The 21358-nt window shown below is 45.1% G+C and overlaps 1 protein-coding gene across 2 annotated transcripts in view; it reads right to left on the bottom strand.

The window, feature by feature from the left end:
- The window catches only part of SLC23A1 (solute carrier family 23 member 1), a 1686654-nt gene that overhangs the window by 499877 nt on the left and 1165419 nt on the right, over window positions 1-21358 (bottom strand). For both annotated transcript variants that reach the window (XM_073620757.1, XM_073620758.1), the window contains exon 11: window positions 15928-16033. In XM_073620757.1, coding sequence (XP_073476858.1) covers window positions 15928-16033 — 106 coding nt within the window. The remainder of the gene's footprint in view (window positions 1-15927; window positions 16034-21358) is intronic.

The raw sequence follows: 21358 nt of genomic DNA on the forward strand, positions 1-21358 counted from the left end.
ACGCGATCGGATTTTGTTGTCAGAAAATTTTATAGCCTGCTCTCAAACTTTGTGTGTCGGAAAATCCGATGGAAAATGTCCGATGGAGCCCACACATGGTCGGAATTTCCGACAACACGCTCTGATTGCACATTTTCCGTCGGAAAATCCGACCGTGTGTACGGGGCATTAGCCTGTCTTGAGAAAGAGTACAATTCCAATTTGGGGTGGAGGTTTTTTTGCACATTTATCTGATGGATAGTGATGGGCTATCTGTTCGAGTCGAACATGAGTTTGACTCGAACATTGGCTGTTCGCCCATTTGCCGAACAGCAAACAATTTGGGGTGTTCGCGAAAAATTCGAAAAGCCGCGGAACACCCTTTAAAAGTCTATGGGAGAAATCTAAAGTTTTAATGTTAAAGGTTAATATGCAATTTTTTGTCATAAAAAGTGTTTGGGGACGTGGGTCCTGCGCCAGGGGACATATATCAATGCAAAAAAAAATGGCCGTTTTTTCGGGAGCAGTGATTTTAATAATGCTTAAAGTGAAACAATAAAAGTGAAATATTCCTTTAAATTTCGTACCTGGGGATGTCTATAGTATGCCTGTAAAGTAGCGCATGTTTCCCGTGTTTATAACAGTCCGAGAGCAAAATGACATTTCTAAAGGAAAAAAAAGTAATTTAAAAGTACTAGCGCTAGTGCCAGCTATTAATGAATTGTTGGTCCCGACAATATACGTAAAAGTCATTGAAAGTCATTGAAAGAAAAAAAAGGCCCTTCAGGTCTGGTATGGATTTTAAGGGGAACTCCGTGCCAAAATTTTTAAAAAAATGGCGTGGGTTTCCCCTAAAAATCCACACCAGACCCTTATCCGAGCACGCAACCTGGCAGGCCGCAGGAAAAGAGGGGGGGACCAGAGAGCGCCCCCTTCTCCTGAACCGTACTAGGCCACATGTCCTCAACATGGGGAGGATGTCCCCATGTTGATGAGGACAAGGGCCTCATCCCCACAACCCTTGCCCAGTGCTTGTGGGGGTCTGTGGACGGGGGGCTTTATTGGAATCTGGAAGCCCCCTTTAACAAAGGGGACATCCAGATCCCGCCCCCCTATGTGAATTGGTAAGGGGTACATTGTACCCCTACCATTTCACAAAAATAAAGTGTCAAAATGTTAAAAAACCACAGGAGATGGCTTGGAGCAAGTCCTTTATTAAAAATTTAAAAAATACGGGAATCCTGCGTTGCATCAGAGGGGGCGGGGTCACGTGTACACGTCACTGGGAAACCCCAGGGTTTCCCATTGTCAGAGGGGGACAGGGGTCACGTGACGGGTGGCCTCACCCTCAGCTTCATAAGAGCTGTCAAGCTAGCGCCGTGTCATTGGCTGGGTGCCTCCGGTGGAGGCAGGATCCTGTGCGTGTTCCTCACTGGAGTCGCTGGAGATCATCCATCGCTGGAGTTCGAGAATTGGATTACATCGCTGGAGTAGGAGCATGGATTTATTGGATTACATCGCTGGAATCTCTTTTTTATTTTAAATTTTTTTTATTTTTAATAAAGGACTTGTCCCAAGCCGTCCCCGGTGGTTTTTTTTAACATTTTGACACTTTCTTTTTGTGAAATGGTAGGGGTACAATGTACCCCTTACCAATTCACATAGGGAGGGGCCAGGATCTGGGTGTCCCCCTTGTTAAAAGGGGCTTCCAGGTGCCGATAAGCCCCCCGCCCGCAGACCCCCACAACCACCGGGCAAGGGTTGTGGGGATGAGGCCCTTGTCCCCATCAATATGGGGACATTCTCCCCATGTTGAGGGCATGTGGCCTGGTATGGTTCAGGAGGGGAGGGGGCGCTCTCTCGTCCCCCCCTCTTTTGCTGACACCTGCCAGGTTGCGTGCTCGGATAAGGGTCTGGTGTGGATTTTTGGGGGAACCCCACACCATTTTTTTAAAAATTTTGGCGCGGAGGTCCCCTTAATATCCATACCAAACCGGAAGGGCTTGGTAATGGAATTTTGGGGGACCCCACGTATTTTTTTTTTTTTTCAATGACTTTCAATTACTTTTATGTGTATTGTCGGGACCGACAATTCATTAATAGACGGCACTAGCGCTAGTACTTTTAAATGAATTTTTTTTCCTTTAGAAATGTTATTTTGCTCTCGGACTGTTACAAACACGGGAAACATGCGCTACTTTACAGGCATACTATAGACACCCCCTCAGGTATGAAATTTAAAGGAATATTTCACTTTTATTGTTTCACTTTAAGCATGATTAAAATCACTGGAAAGATATATTTGTGATGGGGGCGCTAAGTCTATATAAATGGTGAGCTGAATAGCATCTAGATAATTTTGCTCAAACAAACTTGATGTGAACACATCAGTGTACCAAACAAAATGAATAATTATAAGTATAAAACTAAATACCAAAAGTGCATATTACAAGAGTAAAAATAAGGAAAGGGTTTCCGTGCTCACGGACCTAGAGGCTTGCAGCCTCCCCTTGCACTTACCCCCGAAGGGGTGAGTTGAATAGTGGAAGGGATTGATTAGGGGTGGATGGCGCTACCTTATCTGGGTATCTTGACTTATAATTTAATAAACCTCAAAAGGAACCAGGTACTATATAATAATAATAAATGCACCCCTTTATCCCTCATTAGGTAGTGGATCTAGATGTCCCCCGTTACCTGAGTGGACTGTGCTAGCAAATCAGTCTCATACCTGTATACAGGTGTACACCATGTGATTAATCAACACAAATTAATTAAGTGACAATTGATAAAAAAATCACTAGTGGCAACCAAACAAACCAAAAATAAAGTTAAAGTTAAATAAAATACCACGGTACGAACTTATATTAATCCCCAAATGTGTCCAAATGTGCTTATAAGCAAAAATGTGAATATGAATAGTCCCAACATTAGACATATAGTGCAGGATTGCTCATTAGATAATATAGAACTGATGGAAAAATAATGGAAATTAGTGAACAACTTAGTGGAAAAAAATTTTTTGATGAAAAAAATATATAGTGTAAAAAGTGAAATAAAGTCCAATAGCAGGAAGTGAAAACGTCTGTAATCGGTGACTTTCGTGAAACCAGCTGATCAAATCCAGTGACTTGCGGTGCTCCCCCTCAAAGATCCCCACTCACCAGCTCCCTGCACCCCTGCAGGGGTAGTAGGCATGTAATAGTAGGCAGCAATAAGATGTATATGGGTCATCAGGGTCAGAGACACAGGAGCATGCTGTGTGTGAAAATGTCCATTGCTGGAAGGTGTGCTGGTATCACACTATGGAGCCCTGTTTCTTCTCTATGAGGATACACTGAAGGATACCTTACAGCTGGAGCGGTGGACCCTGATGACCCATATACATCTTATTGCTGCCTACTATTACATGCCTACTACCCCTGCAGGGGTGCAGGGAGCTGGTGAGTGGGGATCTTTGAGGGGGAGCACCGCAAGTCACTGGATTTGATCAGCTGGTTTCACGAAAGTCACCGATTACAGACGTTTTCACTTCCTGCTATTGGACTTTATTTCACTTTTTACACTATATATTTTTTTCATCAAAAAATTTTTTTCCACTAAGTTGTTCACTAATTTCCATTATTTTTCCATCAGTTCTATATTATCTAATGAGCAATCCTGCACTATATGTCTAATGTTGGGACTATTCATATTCACATTTTTGCTTATAAGCACATTTGGACACATTTGGGGATTAATATAAGTTCGTACCGTGGTATTTTATTTAACTTTAACTTTATTTTTGGTTTGTTTGGTTGCCACTAGTGATTTTTTTATCAATTGTCACTTAATTAATTTGTGTTGATTAATCACATGGTGTACACCTGTATACAGGTATGAGACTGATTTGCTAGCACAGTCCACTCAGGTAACGGGGGACATCTAGATCCACTACCTAATGAGGGATAAAGGGGTGCATTTATTATTATTATATAGTACCTAGTTCCTTTTGAGGTTCATTAAATTATAAGTCAAGATACCCAGATAAGGTAGCATATTACAAGAGAATGACAACCATCCAATCCCTGCATATATAGCAAAATAATGTCTTTGTGAAAAACAATATGAAAATTCCAATAAAAAAATGAATGAATGAAAAAAAGTCCATGTGCAATTGAAGATTATGCAGATCAATATGTGTAAATCTTCCCTGTTGCAAAATATACAAATGAATATAGGTGAATCTTCCTCTGTGTGAATAAACAATCTTTACCAGCTGTGTAACACACCCAAAGTGCTCTGTAAGTGGATGCCCGCTTACCAGAAGATGTTGACCTTTTTAATTAAAAAGAGGTAATTTATAGCCTTTAGCAAGAAATGGCTTGCTACCATGGTGTGAATAAGCCTTGTGAGTAACCTCTTCCTCACCCCCTGTAGAACCTCAGGCAATATATAGAAGGATACAAGAAGGACTAAAATAGTGTAATCCCATTTATTAATAAAACGATTAAAAACAGAAATCCAAATGGCTGCTTACATTTGGAAGTGCCCTCGTCCGGCACTGAGGCTATACCGCTCGCCTCTTGAAGACGGGAACCAAAACGTACGTCGAGGCGTGCTTGGTTACGCAATCTACATCCTCATTCCGGTCCCTGTGGTTGTCGGCAGCTGTTGGTGAAGCACATGCCAGCTGCCACACGCAGAGCGGAGCTTTCAGACTTTACGAGCGTATAGCCTCAGTACCGGGCGAGGGCACTTCCAAATGTAAGCAGCCATCTGGCTTTCTGTTTTTAATCGTTTTATTAATAAATGGGATTGCACTATTTTAGTCCTTCTTGTATCCTTCTATATATTGGCTGACGTTCTACTGGGGGAGAGGAAGAGGTTACCCACAAGGCATATCCACACCATGGTAGCAAGCCATTTCTTGCTAAAGGCTATAACTGACCTCTTTTTAATTAAAAAGGTCAACATCTTCTGGTAAGCGGACATCCACTTACAGAGCACTTTGGGTGTGTTACACAGCTGGTGAATGTTGTTTATTCACACAGAGGAAGATTCACCTATATACATTTGTATATTTTGCAACAGGGAAGATTTACACATATTGATCTGCATAATCTTCAATTGCACGTGGACTTTTTTTCATTCATTCATTTTTTTATTGGAATTTTCATATTGTTTTTCACAAAGACATTATTTTGCTATATATGCAGGGATTGGATGGTTGTCATTATCTTGTTATATGCACTTTTGGCATTTAGTTTTATACTTATAATTATTCTTTTTGTATGGTACACTGATGTGTTCACATCAAGTTTGTTTGAGCAAAATTATCTAGATGCTATTCAGCTCACCGTTTATATAGACTTATATAGACCCCATCACATATATATCTTTCCACTGGCACTAGAATTCCTATCTAGTTTGGGGGTTAGCAGTAGGGATGAGCTTCGTGTTCGAGTCGAACCCATGTTCGACTCGAACATCGGCTGTTCGATCGTTCATGGAATTGCGAACGATATGGGCCGTTCGCGCCAAATTCATGTGGCGCGTCACGGCCCATAATTCACTGCGGCATCGCAGTGCATTGCTGGCTGATGATTAGCCAAGCATGCACTATGACCCGCATGCTTGGCCAATCACAGCGCCGCCTGAACAGAGAGCCGTAATTGGCCAAAGCCAAGGAGGCTTCGGCCAATTATGGCTCAGGGGATTTAGTACACGCCCCACACTATATAAGGCCGCCTGCATGGCGGCCTTGTGTAGTTTGTGTTCCGGCGTTCATTGAGAGAGAGAGAGAGAGAGACAGACAGTGACATTTGATTTGAGTTAGATAGATTAGGCAGAACAGTCAGTCAGTTAGCTGCACTTACAGTGTATTGTGTATATATATGCATCCCAGGTGTTGCATATATATATATATATACACTGTGTTCAGTTTAGCTAGATCCGTTCTTGTTATCTTCCTACTGACAGGCAGGCTTGTCTTGTTACAGTATTTACAGCTACCTGAAGAAAATTACTGGTGTTCCTTTGATCCTATTAGTACCACAGTCAGGCAGCTAGACTATTTACAGTTAGTGCAGTGCGTCCTGCTCACAGTGTTCAGCTAGATCCGTTCCTGTTATCTTCTTACTGACAGGCAGGCTTGTCTTGTTACAGTATATACAGCTACCTGAAGAAAATTACTGGTGTTCTTTTGATCCTATTAGTACCACAGTCAGGCAGCTAGACTATTTACAGTTAGTGCAGTGCGTCCTGCTCACAGTGTTCAGCTAAACCTACAAGTTAGTGTTGTGCGTCCACCTCACAGTGTTCAGCTAGATCCGTTCCTGTTATCTTCTTACTGACAGGCAGGCTTGTCTAGTTACAGTATATACAGCTACCTGAAGAAAATTACTGGTGTTCTTTTGATCCTATTAGTACCACAGTCAGGCAGCTAGACTATTTACAGTTAGTGCAGTGCGTCCTGCTCACAGTGTTCAGCTAAACCTACAAGTTAGTGGGGTGCGTCCTGCTCACAGTGTTCAGCTAAACCTACAAGTTAGTGTGGTGCGTCCACCTCACAGTGTTCAGCTAAACCTACAAGTTAGTGCAGTGCGTCCTGCTCTCAGTGTTCAGCTAGATCCGTTCCTGTTATCTTCCTACTGACAGGCAGGCTTGTCTTGTTACAGTATATACAGCTACCTGAAGAAAATTACTGGTGTTCTTTTGATCCTATTAGTACCACAGTCAGGCAGCTAGACTATTTACAGTTAGCGCAGTGCGTCCTGCTCACAGTGTTAAGCTAAACCTACAAAAGTTAGTGGGGTGCGTCCTGCTCAGTGTTCAGCTAAACCTTCAAGTTAGTGCGGTGCGTCCTGCTCACAGTGTTCAGCTAGATCCGTTCCTGTTATCTTCTTACTGACAGGCAGGCTTGTCTTGTTACAGTATATACAGCTACCTGAAGAAAATTACTGGTGTTCTTTTGATCCTATTAGTACCACAGTCAGGCAGCTAGACTATTTACAGTTAGTGCAGTGCGTCCTGCTCACAGTGTTCAGCTAAACCTACAAAAGTTAGTGGGGTGCGTCCTGCTCATTGTTCAGCTAAACCTTTAAGTTAGTGTGGTGCGTCCTGCTCACAGTGTTCAGCTAAACCTACAAGTTAGTGGGGTGCGTCCTGCTCACAGTGTTCAGCTAAACCTACAAGTTAGTGTGGTGCGTCCACCTCACAGTGTTCAGCTAAACCTACAAGTTAGTGCAGTGCGTCCTGCTCACAGTGTTCAGCTAGATCCGTTCCTGTTATCTTCTTACTGACAGGCAGGCTTGTCTTGTTACAGTATATACAGCTACCTGAAGAAAATTACTGGTGTTCTTTTGATCCTATTAGTACCACAGTCAGGTAGCTAGACTATTTACAGTTAGTGCAGTGCGTCCTGCTCACAGTGTTAAGCTAAACCTACAAGTTAGTGTGGTGCGTCCACCTCACAGTGTTCAGCTAGATCCGTTCCTGTTATCTTCTTACTGACAGGCAGGCTTGTCTTGTTACAGTATATACAGCTACCTGAAGAAAATTACTGGTGTTCTTTTGATCCTATTAGTACCACAGTCAGGCAGCTAGACTATTTACAGTTAGTGCAGTGCGTCCTGCTCACAGTGTTCAGCTAAACCTACAAGTTAGTGGGGTGCGTCCTGCTCACAGTGTTCAGCTAAACCTACAAGTTTGTGTGGTGCGTCCACCTCACAGTGTTCAGCTAAACCTACAATTTAGTGCAGTGCTCACAGTGTTCAGCTAGATCCATTCCTGTTATCTTCCTACTGACAGGCAGGCTTGTCTTGTTACAGTATATACAGCTACCTGAAGAAAATTACTGGTGTTCTTTTGATCCTATTAGTACCACAGTCAGACAGCTAGACTATTTACAGTTAGTGCAGTGCGTCCTGCTCACAGTGTTCAGCTAAACCTACAAAAGTTAGTGGGGTGCGTCCTGCTCAGTGTTCAGCTAAACCTTCAAGTTAGTGCGGTGCGTCCTGCTCACAGTGTTCAGCTAGATCCGTTCCTGTTATCTTCTTACTGACAGGCAGGCTTGTCTTGTTACAGTATATACAGCTACCTGAAGAAAATTACTGGTGTTCTTTTGATCCTATTAGTACCACAGTCAGGCAGCTAGACTATTTACAGTTAGTGCAGTGCGTCCTGCTCACAGTGTTCAGCTAAACCTACAAAAGTTAGTGGGGGTGCATCCTGCTCAGTGTTTAGCTAAACCTTCAAGTTAGTGCGGTGCGTCCTGCTCACAGTGTTCAGCTAAACCTACAAGTTAGTGGGGTGCGTCCTGCTCACAGTGTTCAGCTAAACCTACAAGTTAGTGTGGTGCGTCCACCTCACAGTGTTCAGCTAAACCTACAAGTTAGTGCAGTGCGTCCTGCTCACAGTGTTCAGCTAGATCCGTTCCTGTTATCTTCTTACTGACAGGCAGGCTTGTCTTGTTACAGTATATACAGCTACCTGAAGAAAATTACTGGTGTTCTTTTGATCCTATTAGTACCACAGTCAGGCAGCTAGACTATTTAAAGTTAGTGCAGTGCGTCCTGCTCACAGTGTTCAGCTAAACCTACAAGTTAGTGGGGTGCGTCCTGCTCACAGTGTTCAGCTAAACCTACAAGTTAGTGTGGTGCGTCCACCTCACAGTGTTCAGCTAAACCTACAAGTTAGTGCAGTGCGTCCTGCTCACAGTGTTCAGCTAGATCCGTTCCTGTTATCTTCCTACTGACAGGCAGGCTTGTCTTGTTACAGTATATACAGCTACCTGAAGAAAATTACTGGTGTTCTTTTGATCCTATTAGTACCACAGTCAGGCAGCTAGACTATTTACAGTTAGTGCAGTGCGTCCTGCTCACAGTGTTCAGCTAAACCTACAAGTTAGTGGGGTGCGTCCTGCTCACAGTGTTCAGCTAAACCTACAAGATAGTGGGGTGCGTCCTGCTCACAGTGTTCAGTTAAACCTACAAGTTAGTGTGGTGCGTCCACCTCACAGTGTTCAGCTAAACCTACAAGTTAGTGTGGTGCGTCCACCTCACAGTGTTCAGCTAAACCTACAAGTTAGTGGGGTGCGTCCTGCTCACAGTGTTCAGCTAAACCTACATGTTAGTGGGGTGCGTCCACCTCACAGTGTTCAGCAGGCAGTTGATTTTGCTAGCTGCAGTATCAGTACATATATATATGTATATATATATATATATATCCCAGCTTAGTGCAGCTACAGGCCATTAGTATGTCTGGAAGGCCAAGAAGGAGAGGCAGACAGTCACAAGCCAATAAGAGAGGGCAAGCAGGCTCCATGTCTAGTGCTGGTCATGGAGACGGTGCATCCTCATCAGCATGTGGCCGTGGGACACGCTTGGGCTTTTTTTCGGCAGCTGGCCGTGTTGAGCCACAACATGCGGAAGACTTGGTCAAGTGGATGACCAAGCCATCCTCATCCTCCTCATCCTCTCTCACCCATGCCCAGGGTACTTTGGCAAAGCAGCGGCCTCTTCCCTCGGCTCAATGTCATCAGTGACTCCTTCCCTAGCCCCACCATGTCCTCCTGAGGAGTCCCTCGAACTGTTTGACCACAGTGTTGGGCACATGCTCCAGGAGGATGCCCAGCGTTTGGAAGGCTCTGATGATGATACTGAGCTCGATGAAGGCAGTTACATGAGCGCAGACAGAGGGGGTGCCCAAGAAGGACAGCAATCTGGCAGTGATGCTCCCCCTGCTGCAGCATACTGCCAGGTTTGCTCCAGTGATGAGGAGGGAGGGGATGATGAGGTCACTGACTCAACGTGGGTGCCTGATAGGAGAGAGGAGGAGGAGGCGGCACATCACCAACGAGGCAGGATGCCCTCCAGGGGCCAGCCTAAGGGCAGCACATTGACTGCATCACACCCCAAAGCTCCACATGTGCAGGGCGCTGCAGTCTCTGCGCGTTATTCAAAAAGTTCTTTGGTGTGGGCCTTTTTTGAGACAAGTGCATCAGATTGCACCGCTGCTATTTGCAACATATGTCTCAAGCGTATCTCGCGTGGCCAAAACATCTCCCGCTTGGGTACCACATGCTTGACCAGACATATGTTGACCTGCCATGCAGTTCGTTGGCAAGTGTATCTAAAAGACCCACACCAAAGAACAAAGAGGACCTCTCCTTGCTCCTCATCAGCTGAGATCTCCAACCCCACTATACCTTCAGTCCTCTCTGAGACCTGCACTGAGAGGAATGAAGGTGTAGAATTAGGTGTGTCACAGCCAAGTACTTGTGGGCAATCTGCTTTTGGTACACCGACATCAGATTGTACCAGGCAAATTTCCCTGCCCCAGCTGCTGCACCGCCGAAAGAAGTTTGCTCCCAGCCATCCACATGCGCAGCGGTTGAATGCTAGCTTGGCAAAATTGCTAGCACTTCAACTGCTGCCTTTTCAGTTGGTAGACTCTGCCCCCTTCCGTGAGTTTGTGGAATGTGCGGTTCCTCAGTGGCAGGTACCTAAACGCCACTTTTTCTCACGGAAGGCGATTCCGGCTCTCTACCGGCATGTGGAAGGCAATGTCCATGCCTCGCTGGACAGGGCGGTCAGCGGTAAGGTGCATATTACCACTGACTCATGGTCCAGCAGGCATGGACAGGGACGTTACTTAAGTTTCACGGCGCATTGGGTGACTCTGCTGGCAGCTGGGAAGGATGCAGGACAAGGTGCAGTAGTGTTGGAGGTTGTTCCGCCACCACGCCTCCAAAATGCTAATGATTGTGACACACCTCTCTCCTCCACCCCCTGCTCTTCTTCTTCCTCCATGGCCTCTTCCTGTGCTTTGTCCTCGGAACCAGCGGTGCTCCGTAGCCATTCAAGGGGCTACGCAAGTACGCAGGCCAAAAGATGCCATGCGGTGCTTTAGCTGGTGTGCTTGGGGGACAGGAGCCACACTGGGGCAGAGGTTCTGTCAGCTCAGCAGGGGCAGGTTCAGAGGTGGTTGACGCCACGCCAACTTAAGGCAGGAATGGTGGTTTGTGACAATGGCACCAACCTCGTCTCTGCCCTCCGACAGGGACAAATGACCCATGTGCCCTGTTTGGCTCACGTCCTTAACTTGGTGGTGCAGAGGTTTTTGGGCAGGTACCCGGGCTTACAGGATGTCCTGAGGCAGGCCAGGAAAGTCTGTGTGCATTTCCGCCGGTCATATAATGCCAGTGCTCGGCTGACGGACCTCCAAAAGGAGTTTAACCTGCCCAAGAACCGCCTAATCTGTGACATGCCCACCAGGTGGAACTCAACGTTGGCCATGCTGCAGCGGCTGCACACACAGCAGAGGGCCATCAATGAGTACCTGTGCGACTATGGCACCAGGACAGGGTCAGGGGAGCTTGGTTTTTTTTCCCCACGCCAGTGGGCCATGATCAGGGATGCATGCACTGTCCTGTCACCATTTGAGGAGGCCACGAGGATGGTGAGCAGTGACAGTGCATGCATCAGTATCACTGTCCCCCTTGTCCACCTGTTGGAGCACACGCTGCGTGGAATAATGGACAGGGCACTTGAGGCAGAACAGAGGCAGGAAGAGGAGGACTTCCTTAGCTCTCAAGGCCCCCTTTATCCAGACAGTGTTTCTGCATGCCCGCCGATCACACAGGAAGAGGAGGAGGAGGAAGATTGTGTCAGTATGGAGGTGGAGCCTGGCACTCAGCATCAGCAGCAGTCTTTAGGGATCAGTCCCAAGAAACACATGGACTTGTACGTGGCTGGGAGGAGGTGGCTGCGGACCATGTCGTCCTTAGTGACCCAGAGGACTCAGGACCGAATGCCTCAGCAAACCTACGCTGCATGGCCTCCTTGATCCTGCAAAGCCTGCGTAAGGATCCTTGTATTCGTGGTATCAAGGAGAAGGACCAATACTGGCTGGCAACCCTCCTTGATCCACGTTACAAGGGTAAGGTTGCGGACCTTATCTTGCCATCGCAGAGGGAGCAGAGGATGAAACATCTTCGGGAGGCCTTGCAGAAAAGTCTGTGCAATGCGTTCCCAGAGACTGGGAGGTTACAAACTCCTGTTTCTGGACAACGTGTTGCTGAGGCTTCGGTCAGTCAAAGAAGGAGCGGTGGAGAAGGTGGCCGTCTGACCGATGCGTTCAGACAATTTTTTGGTCCGCAGCCCCAAGGTATGATCGGTTCCAGCAACCATCGCCAGCGTCTGTTTTACATGGTGCAGGAATACCTAGGGGCAAGATCAGACTTGGACACCTTTCCCACCGAAAATCCTCTGGGTTACTGGGTCTTGAGGATGGATCACTGGCCAGAGCTTGCACAGTATGCAATTGAGCTACTGGCCTGTCCTGCATCCAGCGTTCTTTCGGAACGCACATTCAGTGCTGCTGGAGGCTTTGTAACCGATCACAGGGTGCATCTGTCCACCGACTCGGTCGATCGACTGACCTTCATAAAAATGAATTAGTCTTGGATCACCACCAGCTACCAAGCACCTGATGCTGATGTAACCGAATAATTTTTTTTAAAATCTCATATCCCTTCAAAGACTGCCTATGCTGATGCTGAGTGACTATCCCTGAGTAATTATCCTCTTCCTCCTCAATCATCACGCTGATAGCTTGAAAGAACATTTTTGGTTCTGGGCGCCACCACCAATGCCTAAGGCACAATTTTTCAGCCCCTGTTTAACAGGGGCGTGTGATTACAATTTTTGATGCAATACTTTGCAGCAGGGCTCGTTCCTGCGTTCCAACTAGAGTGTCTGTGAGGGGTTGCAGTGTTGTGGCACCAGCACCAGTGCCTAAGGCCCAATTTTTCTGCCCCTGTTTAACAGGGGCGTGTAATTACAATTTTTGATGCAATACTTTGCAGCAGGGCTCGTTCCTGCATTCCAACTAGAGTGTCTGTGAGGGGTTGCAGTGTTGTAGCACCAGCACCAGTGCCTAAGGCCCAATTTTTCTGCCCCTGTTTAACAGGGGCGTGTAATTACAATTTTTGATGCAATACTTTGCAGCAGGGCTCGTTCCTGCGTTCCAACTAGAGTGTCTGTGGGGGGTTGCAGTGTTGTAGCACCAGCACCAGTGCCTAAGGCCCAATTTTTCTGCCCCTGTTTAACAGGGGCGTGTAATTACAATTTTTGATGCAATACTTTGCAGCAGGCCTCGTTCCTGTGTTCCAACTAGAGTGTCTGTGAGGGGTTGCAGTGTTGTAGCACCAGCACCAGTGCCTAAGGCCCAATTTTTCTGCCCCTGTTTAACAGGGGCGTGTAATTACAATTTTTGATGCAATATTTCACAGCAGGGCCCATTTCTGCACCCACCAAGAGCGAGTGAGGACTTACAGTGTTGTGGCACCAGCAGCACCACCACCACCACCACCACCAAAGGCCCAGTTTTTCTGCCCCTGTTCAACAGGGGCATGTAATTACAATTCTTGATCTAATATTTCACAGCAGGGCCCTGTGAGGGCTTACGTTGTTGTGGCCACAACAACACCTAAGGGCCAAATTTATGCTGAGTATATAGGGCAGGCCCCTACTTTCAAACATCTAACTTACAAATGACTCCTACTTGCAAACGGAAGGAGACAACAGGAAGTGAGATGAAATCTACCCCTAGGAAGGGAAATTCTCTCCTGTAAGAGTTAATATGGGAAAAACATTTCTCCTTTCCACTGATGCTTTCCAATCCTTGTTCCACAAAAAAACCCACATTTTCAAAAAACATTTGTCATTGGGACAAAAAGTGAGGTGAAATCTTCTAAAGAGGAGGAAAGACAGCAAAACAAATGTCACAGGGGTGATAACTTTTCCCTATGTTTTCCAAAAAGCTTAAAAAAGATTTTTTGGCTGGAGCTAAACACGTTAAAAATGTACCCGTTCAAAATGACAAACAGATTCTACTTAACAACAAACCTACAGTCCCTGTCTTGTTTGCACCGCCTGTATACTGCTGTTCAGAGTATATAGAGCCCCACACCTTTCCTTATTTTAATTTGGGTGCGGGGTTCCCCTTAATATCCATACAAGACCCAAAGGGCCTGGTAATGGACTGGGGGGTACCCATGCCGTTTGTCTCACTGATTTTCATCCATATTGGCAGGACCCGACATTACATTAAACCCGCAAGCAGTTTTAAATGAGATTTTTTCCTTTAAAAATGACATTTGGTGCAGGGACTGTTCTAAACACGGGAAACACGCGCCACTTTACAGGCATACTATAGACACCCCCCAGGTACAATATTTAAAGGAATATTTCACTTTTTTTTTTTACTTTAACCATCATTAAAATCACTGCTCCCGAAAAAACGGCCGTTTTTAAAAGTTTTTTTGGATTGATACATGTCCCCTGGGGTAGGACCCGGGTCCCCAAATCCTTTTTAGGACAATACCATGCAAATTAGCCTTTAAAATGAGCACTTTTGATTTCGAACGTTCGAGTCCTATAGACGTCAATGGGGTTCTAACGTTTGTGCGAATTTTCGGTCCGTTCGCAGGTTCTGGTGCGAACCGAACCGGGGGGTGTTCGGCTCATCCCTAGTTAGCAGCTTACATTTAATTTAGTCACACCTATAAATTTTTTTCTTTTTTTGGCGCGAGGTTTACACATATGTTATTAAAATCACTGCTCCCGAAAAAACAGCCCTTTTTAAAACTTTTTTTTTTTTGCATTGATACATGTCCCCAGGGGCAGGACCCGGGTCCCCAAACACTTTTTATGACAATAACTTGCATATTAACCTTTAAAATTAGCTTTTGATTTTTCATGTTCGTGTCCTATAGACTTTAACGGTGTTCGCGTGTTCTAACAAATTTTTTGCCTGTTCGCATGTTGTGGATGCGAACCAAACAGGGGGGTGTTCGGGCCATCCCTACTGAAGGATACCAACTCATGTGTGGAAAAAAGATACTTTGTTGCTTGTTCAAGAAGATTATATGGACTTGTTTAAGTTGTGATATTTTTTTTCTATATTTAAATGGCACTACTTTATGTTCACCTCAGTTTTATTTCTGGACCTGCCATCCACTGCACCTGTGGAGGGTGCCACCTGTTGCAAGTTATCAGCCAGAAGTTGATTTTATCAGGGAATGATCATCTCAAGCACAAGGGCTCCACAAGTCTGTCTGGAGAGCGAGAAACTATTCAAGACGGTGAGTGCATTTCCAAATCAAGGAGAAGGTCTTTTGCACTTTTTATAGGGTGAATACCAGCTCACTTATGGAAGAAAGATACTCTTCTGCTTGATCAAGAAGATTATATGGACATTAATGTTTGTGTTTACATTGTGATAATTTGTTTTATATTAGAAACATGTAATTGTTACTTTTGGTTCTGTTTGTTAAACAGATGATTCTTTATGAGTTAGCTGTTTAATAACTAATGTATTGAGTGCTGTATTGGCAATATATATTCATTTGCACTTCCTGTTTGTCAGAATATTGTGCTTATGCCAGTACCTTGCTTGTTACTGGTACCCTGTGTCCTTATTACCACTACTCTTGTACTGACCCTTGGGTGCCTATTCACCTACCCCACTTATTGCTCTCCACTTTTAATCTGATATCCTTGGCCACTGACTTCAGCTTCCTGCTTGCGTACCTTAATAACCTCAAACTTGTCTGCTGTTTTGGCTCCTGTATTCTCAGCCTGATTAAAGATCATGACAGGTAAGCTGCAATATAAAACAGTTTTGCTCTTGGATTTAGATATCCAAGAGCAATATTTAGACATCCTTTAGAGAGACTTGAGTTTGAGTATTCTCATCATTTTTAACAAATTTGACTTGACATGAGTGACCAATCTGAGCCAGTAGCTGAACCTCTGGATTTTGGTGGAACAATAAAAAAAGCTGCACAAGTATCAAATGCATCAATTGTCTTGAAAATTATTTTTTTATATTCTTATATAGAATAACACTTTTATTGTGTTTAATAGATATTATAAAACTTAAGTTTAATTAAAAGTTTACCTTAGTAATTCCCAAGACACCTATGTTTGGGCTTGAAGAAGTAGAACCATTTCCCGTGCCAAGTAAGCCAGCAATAACACAGCAAAGTCCTTCAATGCATATACCTCTGAAAAAAAAAACATAGTAATTTGCCACTGAGCTGACTCTGCTGATAACACTGTTTCATAGACTCCCATTCCTGTGCTGATAGCTATGTCTATATAGAAATTATTCTAAATTCCTAATTCAACACTTATAGGAATTATATTATATTTAAGGCTAGCTTGCAAAATATTTAATTTTTATGGTTATTCATAATTAAAATCAAACGTGTGAATGAGCTTTGAACAGGTGTTTCTAGCATAAAGTTCTTCAGTTGAAATTGAGCCAGAAAAGGTCAGAGATATTTCTAGAGTAAAATAACTGGCTGGAAGCTGAGGGTAACAAGAAATTATTTAGAAAATATCTGGAGATAGGCATAGCTGGTTAGAAGATACACTATATTGTCAAAAGTATTGGGACACCTGCCTTTACAAGCACATGAACTTTACTGTCATCACTGTCCTAGTCCATAGGGTTCAATATTGAGTTGGCTCACCCTTTGCAGCTATAACAGCTTCAACTCTTCTGGGAAGGCTGTCCACAAGGTTAAGGAGTGTGTCTATGGGAATGTTTGACCATTCTTCCAGAAGCACACTTGTGAGGTCAGGCACTGATGTTGGACAAGAAGGCCTGGCTCGCAGTCTCCACTCTAATTCATCCCAAAGATGTTCTATCAGGTTAAGGTCAGGACTCTGTGCAGGCCAGTCAAGTTCCTCCACCCCAAACTCTCTCATCCGTGTCTTTATAGACCTTGCTTTGCGCACTGGTGCGCAGTCATGTTAGAACAGGAAGGGGCCATCCCCAAACTGTTCCCACAAAGTTGGGAGCATGAAATTGTCCAAAACAAAGTTTGGTATGCGGACCCCTTAAGGGTCCCCTTCACTGGAACGAAGGGGCCCAACCCCTGAAAAACAACCCCACACCATAATCTTCCCCCTAATTTGAACCAGTACACAAAGCAAGGTCCATCAAGACATGGATGAGCGAGTTTGGGGTGGCATGCATAGAGTCCTGACCTCAACCCGATAGAACACCTTTGGGATGCATTAGAGAGGAGACTGCGAGCCAGGCCTTCTCGTCCAACATCAGTGCCTGACCTCACAAATGCGCTTCTGAAAGAATGATCAAACACAGACACACTCCTAAACCTTGTGGACAGCCTTCCCAGAAAAGTTGAAGCTGTTATAGCTGCACAGGGTGGGCCAACTCAATATTGAACCCTAAGACCGAGATGCCCTTTCTCTGGTGTAGGGTGTCTTGTGAGTTGGGAATGGACAAGAAAAGACAGGATCAGTTGAACAGAGAAATAATATATACTTTTGTTTAAATACTGTTAGGATTTTTGCATAATAATATATTCTTAGTCATAATTATTAGTATTAGTTATAATTAATAGTATCTGTGTGTATTTGTTTAATATATATACAGTATATATACACATACATATCTTTTTTAGTTTCAATATTTCTTTATTTTGATCCAACGAGAAAGAGAATAAGAATGTTCAGTTTCCAATTGTACATAAGTCATGTAAGCAAATTGTAGTATTCTTAGTAAGGCTCGATTCACATCTATGCATGTTGCTTTTGAGCATTTCTGCAGTGCTTTTTGCAGTGCTTGCCGCATTTTTGGACACGCGTTTTTACTGAGATTTTACCGCGATTTTGCCGCGATTACTTATTTATTTATATTTATTTATTTATTTTTTTACACTGTATATAGCTGGTTGCTAAAGAGAGGGCCGGAAAGCCAGCCGCCGTGCCCTTAACAACCAATGAGTCATCAGTTGTCAGCGGGCTTCCCGCTGAATGTAAAAAAAAAGAATTGCTGGCTTAATTGTGAAAAAAACAGCGTGGGGTCCCTCCCAGGTCCATACCAGGCCCTTGGGTCTAGTATGGATTCGGAGGGGACACTCCAAGCTAAAATGAAAAAAAAATGCTGTGGGGGTTCCCCCCAAATTCATACCAGACCCTTATTCAAGCATGCAGCCCAGCAGGTCAAGAAAGGGAGGGGACGAGCGAGCGAGCGCCCGCCCCCCTCCTGAACCATACCAGGCCGCATGCCCTCAACATGGGGGGATGGTTGCTTTGGGGCAGGGGGGCTCTGTGCCCCCACCCCAAAGCACCTTGCCTCATGTTGATGGGGACAAAAGCCTCTTTCCGACAACCCTTGCCTGGTGGTTGTCAGGTCTGCGGGCGGGGGCCGTGTAGGAATCTGCAAGCCCCCTCTAACAAGGGGGCCCCCAGATCCCGGCTCCCCCTATGTGAATGAGTATGGGGTACATTGTACTCCTACCCATTCACTAAAAAAAAAAGTCAGTGTAGTGTTAAAAAATACAGTAGACAGTTTTTGACAAGTCTTTTATTAAAAATCTTCTTCTTCTTCTCCGCTTCTTCCTCCGGTCTTCCTCCATCTTTTCCCGCATCTTCATCCTCCGGTCTTCTCCTTCTCCCCCTGCTTCTTCTTCCGCTCTTCTCTGTCTTCTTCTTCCGCTCTTCTTCTTCCTCTGCCGCCGTTCCAGTTGACGACCCTCCTGCGATGCTGCGTCCTGCTGATCTGTCGGTGCCGATGTCCTGCATTTTTTAAATAATGATGGGGGCGTGGCACTTGGATTACATCATTCAGAGGCTACGACCCCCTTGTGACGTCACAGACCCATCATGCCCCGGGCAGTGACGTCACAAGGGAACGTGGTCTCTGGATGACGTAATCCCATTGCCACGCCCCCATCATTATTTAAGAAATGCAGGACATCGGCGCTGACAGATCAGCGGGACGCAGCATCTGAGGAAGGTTGTTGGTGGGAGCGACGGCAGAAGAAGAAGAACATCGGACAAAGAAGACAGAAGAAAGAGCATAAGAAGAAGCAGGGGGAGAAGGAGAAGACCGGAGGATGAAGATGCTGGAGAAGATGGAGGAAGACTAGAGGAAGAAGCGGAGAAGAAGAAGATTTTTAATAAAAGACTTGTCAAAAACTGTCTACTGTATTTTTTAACACTACACTACTTTTTTTTTTTAGTGAATGGGTAGGGGCACAATTTACCCCATACTCATTCACATGGTGTGGCGGGATCTGGGGCCCCCTTGTTAAACCACCGGGCAAGGGTTTTCGGGAAGAGGCCCTTGCCCCATCAACATGGGGGCAAGGTGCTTTGGGTGGGGGACGCAGAGCCCCCCTGTCCCAAAGCTCCCATCCCCCCATGTTGAGGGCATGCAGCCTGGTATGGTTCAGGGGGGCACTCGCTCGTCCCCTCCCTTTCCTGACCTGCCGGGCTGCATGCTTGGATAAGGGTCTGGTATGGATTTTGGGGGGACCCCTACGCCATTTTTTTTTATTTTGGCATGGGGGTCCCCTCCGAATCCATACTAGACCCAAGGGCCTGGTATGGACCTGGGGGGGACCCCATGCTGTTTTTCTTCATGATTTTTTTTAGCCGGCAATTCTTTTTTTATATTCAGTGGGAAGCCCGCTGACAATTGATGACTCATCGGTTGTTAAGGAAGCGGAGGCCAGCTTCCCGGCCCCCTCCTTAGCAACCAGCTATATACAGTGTAAAAAAGGAGTAAAAAAACGCAAATCGCGGCAAAATTGCAGCAAACTCGCGGTAAAGACGCGGTACTTACGTTTTGGAAGCGGGTCCATTGAATTCTATTACATGCAAAACGCTGCATTTTGCAGAAAAAAAGACCCCAACCCTTTCCAAAAATGCAGAGGCACAAAATTAATTGATGTGAACATGTTCCATAGGAACCCAGGTTAAAAAATTTCCCTGCAAAATGCATCAAAAAACGCATTCGTGTGAATCGAGCCTAAAGAGAGCAATAGTAAGGCAAATGCCCTAAGGGCAAAAGTCAAAGAGAAAGGTAGAAGGGAGAGTGAAGTGAAGGGGAGGGATAGTGAAATAAAGAAGGGGGGAGTATAAGGCTGAGGAAAGGGGGCCTGGAATAGGGGGAACAGAAAATAGGGGAAGATAGGAAGGGTGGGAATGACACTGTTGGGTTGAGTAAGAGGATGGTCACATATTATTAACACATGTAGTAAGAATATTTGGGTAGTTTAGAGTACAGACTGTCTTGTAGTGGGTCCTAAAATACTAGTGTTGAGGTAACTTACAAGAAGGGTGAGAGGTCCAAAGGGACCATAGAGAGGTACATTTTTCAAGAAGGTGTGCTTCGGCAAACAAACTCAAGCACGGCATGTTCGTTCAGAATTTGAATAGTGGTGGCAACATCAAGGGGTGTTGCTTGCTTCCAGCTCCTGGTTATTGTGAGTTTAGCTGCAATGAATATTCATTCCAGCCAAACTCCTAGCCTCCAAAGTTCCAAGCCATCTTAACCCATATGGGTTAAGATGGCTTGGAACTTTGGAGCCTAGGAGTCCAAACCTATTCTAAACAGGGCCAAGTTTGGGTCTGAGTTATGTGGGGGTTTAGTGATGGAGAAGGCTAAGGTGAATATTGAAGTCCAGAAGGCTGCAACTTTTGGGCAAAACCACCAGATGTGTGGAGGCGAGCCAGTGTGTCCACAGTTATGCCAGCATTGTGGGGAATGGTTGGGGTAGATAGATGCTAGTTTATTTGGAGTGAGATACCAATTAATTAGGAGCTTTTGGGAGGATTCCCAATTAGTTAGGCATCTAGAGTATTTAGGAGAAAGCCGCAAGGCTGTGTGCCATTGGTTGTGGTCAGCCGAAAACTGGAATACTCATTCCCAGTAGACCCCTGAGGGAAATTTCTGCATACAGGTGCCTGAGGTGAGTAAAGTGTAGAATGATGAGACTCCCAGTCAGAGGTTTGAAGGGTTGTCCATCAGGTTTCAGGAAGTATTTGGCTCTGAGCTCCTGGAAGAAGAATAGAACGTTGCAGGAAAAGAGTTGTGAGATGTTGTGGATTCCAGCTTGGTCCCAATCTGCTAGAGAAGTCCCTGGGATCAGTGGCTCAAGGGATCTCAGTGGAAGGCAGTGAAGAGTTTGTTGTGAAGGGCCTTAGCAAAATTTGACCACTGAAGCTTTAAGTCAGATTTTGTAGCAGCAGATGCGATTTGAGTCCAGGGCAGTCTTAGAGTTGGAGATTACCATGGTCTTAATTGGGAGAGGATAGTTGCTTTATAGTAGGCAAATTTGGGAGCCCCTGTTCCAGCTAATTTAGTTGGAATGATCTCTTTTTTGAGGCGTGTTTTTTTTTTTTTAGAGTCCCAAATGAAATTCTGCATAATGGTCTGGATCCATCTGAGCTGTACTTGGGCGTAGGGGAGATGCAAAGTTCGAAAAAGAGGTACAAAACATGTGGTAATATAAACATTAAGGATAAGGATATACGACCTGCCCATGAGGCAACTCCAGATCTGAGTG

Source organism: Aquarana catesbeiana, linkage group LG03, assembly GCF_042186555.1.
Source record: "Aquarana catesbeiana isolate 2022-GZ linkage group LG03, ASM4218655v1, whole genome shotgun sequence".
NCBI classification, from domain to species: domain Eukaryota; kingdom Metazoa; phylum Chordata; class Amphibia; order Anura; family Ranidae; genus Aquarana; species Aquarana catesbeiana.